The sequence below is a fragment of the Octodon degus genome, unplaced genomic scaffold (genome assembly GCF_000260255.1).
Source record: "Octodon degus isolate 3935 unplaced genomic scaffold, OctDeg1.0 scaffold00007, whole genome shotgun sequence".
NCBI lineage: Eukaryota > Metazoa > Chordata > Mammalia > Rodentia > Octodontidae > Octodon > Octodon degus.
Window position 1 is genome coordinate 28452272 of NW_004524583.1, and position 6219 is coordinate 28458490.

At 36.8% G+C, this 6219-nt stretch overlaps 1 protein-coding gene across 1 annotated transcript in view; it reads right to left on the minus strand.

Moving 5' to 3' along the window:
• The window catches only part of Ktn1 (kinectin 1), a 114447-nt gene that overhangs the window by 7609 nt on the left and 100619 nt on the right, over positions 1-6219 (minus strand). The window contains exons 33-38 of the mRNA XM_023701724.1: positions 5775-5864; positions 5563-5655; positions 4716-4787; positions 4401-4484; positions 4162-4245; positions 1627-1710 (exon numbers count right to left, since the gene is read on the minus strand). Of these exons, the coding sequence (XP_023557492.1) occupies positions 1627-1710; positions 4162-4245; positions 4401-4484; positions 4716-4787; positions 5563-5655; positions 5775-5864 (507 nt within the window). The remainder of the gene's footprint in view (positions 1-1626; positions 1711-4161; positions 4246-4400; positions 4485-4715; positions 4788-5562; positions 5656-5774; positions 5865-6219) is intronic.

Consider the following 6219-nt stretch of genomic DNA (forward strand, 5'->3'; position numbering starts at 1 on the left):
CTGGCATGTGGTGCTGGGGGATTGAACCGCGGTCCCTGTGCTTTGCTAAGCTTGTTCTAAGTAGGTGCTTTAGACCACTGAGCCATCTCACCAGCCCCTGTTTTTAAACATTTTAGAACATGAAACACAAGAATATTCAAGAGCCTGCATGTGGCCCCCAAACACTGACACTGTCCAGGTTTGCTGGCTCCTCATCTAGATCTCCCTGTGTATGCAATATGTGCTATGAGAAACTGCCAGGAAATCTCATGTAAATGGGCTTATTCTTTAAATATGGTCATGTTTATGCAAATATAAACATGCTGTTTTATCTTCATTTCACAAAGTCCACGGCTTTTGCAGTCAACAGATATTTTGTGCATTTCCAATCAAGTGTTTCATAGCACTTCTATTACACAGGTACAGGCAAGTAATGGCTGCATGTCATCAGATTTTAGGTCTCATAATACAACACTATCCATCTACCCCACCAGCATCTGTTTAATATTTTGAAAGGATTTTGAGAAACTACATTGCCAAGCTAAAACTGCCTGCTTCCTATTTTCCTCCAGAAGTCACACATTAAAATAACCTATCTACTTGGATAGAGTTCAGCCTTGGCAGTGTATTATGCATCAGTTTCTCCTCTAAACCAAACTCGTTAAATTCACATTTTATCTATATTATAAACAACCAAAGCACTTGCAATTCCTAGACTTTTACAGATCATAAGCAAACGTAATTAACAAAATATCTCATATTTTAAAGGGTGACACAGATTTTAAATAAGATACTTTCAAAAAATCTATTAGAATACCAATTATTTATTTGTGCCAGGGGTTGAACCCAAGCCCTGGTACTTGTCAGGCAAGCATTGTGTCACTGAGCCATCGCCCTGGCTAGAATACCAAATATCTAAATGTTTGGGAGTTTCTAATATGGTGGGGGTGCTGGCAACAGAATCTCTCAGACCACACTGGGAGGAATATAGAATCACTACTGGATTTTGGGGCTGTTTAAAATAACTATCAAAATTTTAGATGTGCACCCCTTGATTCTTCAGTTCCAAGAAAGTGACATATTTATTTTGCTAATGACTGTTATCTCCCATAAATACTACTATAGCTCAAAAGTACCTCTGACAAAAGCTTGCATGAATCATACAATTAAAAGTATCTTCCAAGTTTAGAACTACAATGAAATGTCAGCCTAACACAAAGAAATATAGTCTTAAAAAATCATCTAAGTAAAAAAAAAAAAATCATCTATGAGAGATTAAGAAAAAATATACTTGTGCAAAGAAATACATCAAAGAAACTTTGGAAACACCAGAAACTTAACATTTAAAATGATCAACAGAAATGCACTTTCTAAATAACTACAAAAAAGTAAACACATTTAGATTACTGAAATTCAATTTAACATTTTATATGTGTGAAGTGAATTTTGAAAAAATAAAAAAAACACATTAAAGCTTAGTTCCAAAAAAGCAACTACACAACAGACAGCTTACATTTATAAGGGATACATACTCTGGTTTCTCTTCATATCGTATAAATCTTTCGCCTTACATTTATACAAGACCGGAACTGACAGCGGGCTAAGAGACAAGGACAACACAGGCTCCTGACACTGCATGCCTCTTACCTTATGCAAATCACCTGCTACCTTCTGTCTTTCACTCTGTTCAGTTTTAAGTTTTGTGTGTGTTTCATTTAACTGTGTCTTCAACTGTAAAAATAAAAAATACCAGTTACTTTGTACTCCTCCTTGATTACTCTGATAACTCTAAGGACCAAAGAATGAAAACAAAAAATGGGATTGCTAACAGTTATGCACAGTGGATAAGCCAATACGTTGCACCAGATGTTTCCATCTGTAGAGCTAAACAGAAGAAAAGCTATAGAAATGAACTAGAGTTTAGATTAGAAAACTGCAAATCCAAAAACAAAACCATCAAATTTCAGCAGCCTTTAAAAGAATCACTATCAATAAAGTACTTACTGAAGATATTCCAAACTAAAAGGCAAATAGATATTTCACTATTTTTAAAGGCCTTCATAACCTATATAGCTCAATTAAAAAGTTTCATTTATATAATATTTTAAGACACTAAACAGAAGATTATAAATCCAGTATGATGAAAAAAACCTAAAGGTTGACTGTCTCTATAAAGACTTCATTAAAAACAGCAATGCTACATCAGTGACCTACACTACACAAATAAGGGCTGTCAGACACATACACTCTCAGCATCACTTTATTAGCAGTTATAGCACTGTGGAAATCCCCCTCAAAAGGCAATCTCAGTGCTTCCTTCTGACAGCTGCTCAATTAGACATAGGGGAAGGGCCCTACATTACCCTCAAAATACCAAGTGCATCCAGCCAGGCCTCCCACCCCCAATCGATAGGCATGACGTTCCCATTCTGGGGACCTACGAGGGAAAAATGCAAGACACTGCCATGTAGAAGTGGGAGAGAGAACTACTCTTAAATACCAAAAGAGTCTCTGCTCTTTCATTAATCCTGAGTTTAATCCTCTATGTCACAGAGGTCAGCCTTCCAGCCCCAAAACAAAGAATACAAATAGGCAAAATTATCTTAAAACTGTGATTAACAGTTAACCTGAACAAATAAAGATTCTGAACTTAATACAAAAGAGAAAGGGAAGTATCACTTAAATTGTATCTGGTTAAGCAATAGAGGAGCAAAAAAAAAAACACAAAACAAAACAAAACAAAACAAAACAAAAAAACAAACCAAACCTAACAAACAAACAAAAAACCCCAACAAAGATAGCACTAGGCTAAATGCAGCTGCAACCATAATCCTGTATATCTGATGCAAGGTTGATTGAGCCCCAAAGTTAAAACCAGTTTCCAACACCTAGAGAAGATTTTTAAGAAACACATTATAGGTTGGTAAAGACTTATAATAGTGGCATATCATAGTCCTGATTTATGCAGTGAAGGGCTGGCCAGATAGCTCAGAGGTGTAAGTGCCTGCCTAGCAAGCACAAGGTCCTGAGTTCGATCCCTGGTACCGCAAAAAAAAAAAAAAAAAAAGATGTTCTGATTTATGCAGTGAGTAGCAAAAGCGTTCATAAGACTAAACTTACACTGCAGTGGGCATGAGTTCAACTAAAGCATTGGTAAATAAGACAATTATTTTATTTTAAAAATTGCCGGGGAGATGGCTCAGTGGAATAAGCGCTTCCCTGGCAAGCGCAAGGGCCTGAGTTCAATCCCCGGTTCCACCAAAAAGTAAAATTAAAAAAACAAACAAAGGCATGTGCAGTGCTCCTGCTCTTTCCCGTAATGCCCTGAGTCCCATGAGTGACGGCCATACAGACAAGGCCAGCTACAAATACATGAGCTAACGTTCTTCTTGGTGCATGTAAAGTGCTAACGAAGTGCCAAGCTGGGCAGGGCAGTGAAACAACTTACTGTAATTTTCCTAATGTGCAATATATTCCAGTATTTTTTTAAATTACTAATACTGTGCTGTAACAATTTTCAAGTTATTAGAGGAAGTAATACATGTTTGAAACAGGGAACAAGATAGCCATCCTCATCTCACAGCTAAGTCTCTTAACAATCAGACAAATTTCTAGAAAATTTAAGAACTGAAATGCAGGGAATTATGTTATAAGAAATTTAATCTCTAGGTCTCTACTTTCTGTGCTAATACAAACTTTACAAGTGCTTTGTTTTTTATAATTTACAGGAAGACTAGAAAAATAAGCTGAACTGGACTACTACCCTAGAATGAAGAGCACATGTCTTTAACCTTCAAAATCTGTCTCCCAGGTTAGAAGACAAGCGGGCCAGTTAACTTGAAAAAAGAATCTTCACAATTCAATCATTTGTTTTGCTTCTTTATTTGCTACAAATAATGTTGAGAAATTAAGCTTTACAAAAATGCAGAAAACTTTAAAAAAAAAAAAAGAGTTGGAAGCCAAACATGCCATTGTTAGGAGCTAAGAAAAGAATCATTTTATGAGTGAAGAAAAGAAAGACTGTCTTTAGGAGTCATCCCAGAATAAGAAGATTACCTTAAAGTTTATAAAACGCCAAGCTATAGATGGTTAGCAAGGAAAAAAAGTTTGGATTTTTTTCCACATGTCAACACAAGTGTTTGCAGAGCCTACTTGGTACCCAGTGGAGAACAAGCTTCTTACCAAATTTAGCTCTTCATTCTGTCTTACTGCTTCAGAATATGAATCATCAAGTTTTTTCTGCAATTCAGTCAACAGATCTTTCAGCTGCAATGAAGTTTAGAGTTTTAAGATTGATCTCCTTAGGATAACCATGTTTTGTCTGCTACTTGGAAGCTCTTCCACAAACACCTTACACTGAATTATCCTACCAGTCCATTATAAACTTAATTTGAGAGACAAAGGTGAAAAATTCTAAATACCTCTCTGACTTCTGTAACATAGGTAGATCGTTCAATTTCTGCCTTCTCTAGTTCCATTTCCAAATGTTGTCGTTCTCTTCTCAGCTAGGAACAGAACAAAGGACAGTTAACACATGTAACATTTCCGCTTATGATGTCTCCTTACAATGGAAAGTTAGGATACTGGAGAATAGAAAACTGGATCAGCTCATGCAACTACACAACATATTAAGTGCATGACCACATCCTTAGGTAAAACTAATCTTAAAAAAACAAATCTCTGGGCAACCCAAAATGCCAAAAATTAGTTTACAGGTTACAAGAGGAGTAACATACATTTTCAATATCTTTATTTTCTCTTCTTAATTGCTCTAACTCTCGCTCTGAAGATGTAATTGACGACAGCATCTAAAAATAATTTTAAGACCAAGTAAACCACAGAGGAGCTAGGCAGGTGTGTCCAACCTGCAGCCCATCAGTTTTTGTTTGTGTTTTTTTTTTTAGTGAAAAGGAACTGTCTTGGGTTGCATATAAAACATATACTATAGTTAATGTATACAAGTAACCAGTTTCCTCTTTAATACATTTATTATAACATTTTTTAAAAAGAAAAAAAGCCAGGCCACAGGTTTCTGTCTAGAATTTCCAATTAATTAAAAGACAGTTCAGAGCTTCTGAAATACATCTCCTTAACAGCATACTGAATTTTCAAATACCTTAACAATAAGAATCTTCATTTTGATCATCAGTTTTACTTAAACCCCAAAGACAGTAAGAGTGCCACCAGTAATTCCAAGATAGGCACACAATTGGCTTAAAAGACACAGGCGCGGCAAATGACATGCTTTAATACATCCAAGCAAAATGGAGAAAAACGAAGGCTGCAGAGTAATATTTGGGTCTCACAAAACCACAATTAACTTTTCCTTGAATACAATACATTATGTGTTAATTATCAATATTTAAAACTAACTTTGACCCCAGCACCCTTCGCCATGTGCTAAGGTGCAGAAACCCTGCCACGTTGCCCCCTCTACCGTCCCAGCCGGTGGCAGTCACAGGGACTGTGCCCTCGCCTCACCGCCCGACCCAGGGAACCCGGGACTGAGGGTGGCCTCCCACAGAAGTCTGTGACCTGTGCTGAGGCCCAGGGCCCAGCTCTACATGCTTCTTCTTTAAGTACCTGCTTAATCGTCTTTTGTGAATCATCAACCTGGACTTTCCATTTATTTTCCTCTTCCTCCACACTTTTCTGTAGCTTCTGTAAAATTCCTTCCTACAGACAAAGATACAGTTTTGAAGAATTTATGGTGTAATGCCAAGATAAACTATTTAGGCCACGAAGGAGAAGTTAATAGATAAACAATACAATGTAGATTAAAAATCATTTCCTACTGTTTCTGCAAGGACTGATTTATATGTATCACACTCCAGCTGTAACAGTGTGCGCGTTTCATCAGCTTCTCTCAACTTATACTCTAAAACCTGCAAAAAATACAAAAAAATAAATTCTCTAAACTACCAATAAGTTTTATGCTTCAACTTTGTTTCAGGAATTAGTTTTATATTCAAAAAATGGCTTCAAATGGACAAAACACTAAGGGGCAATTAAGTATAACAACTTTGTTGGTCCCATTTGATGATCACTAATAAAACTGCCCACTACAAAATACAGGGCCAGCAAGATAGCTCAGCAGTCTAAAGCGCCCGCTTAGGCAAGCTTAGGCAAAACACAGGGATTGTGGCTTAATCTCCAGCACCACATGCTGCTGAGCCCTGCCCCCAGGGTGGGCTGAGCCAGCCACAAAAAAAAAAAAAAAAAAAAAGATGTTCTGATTTA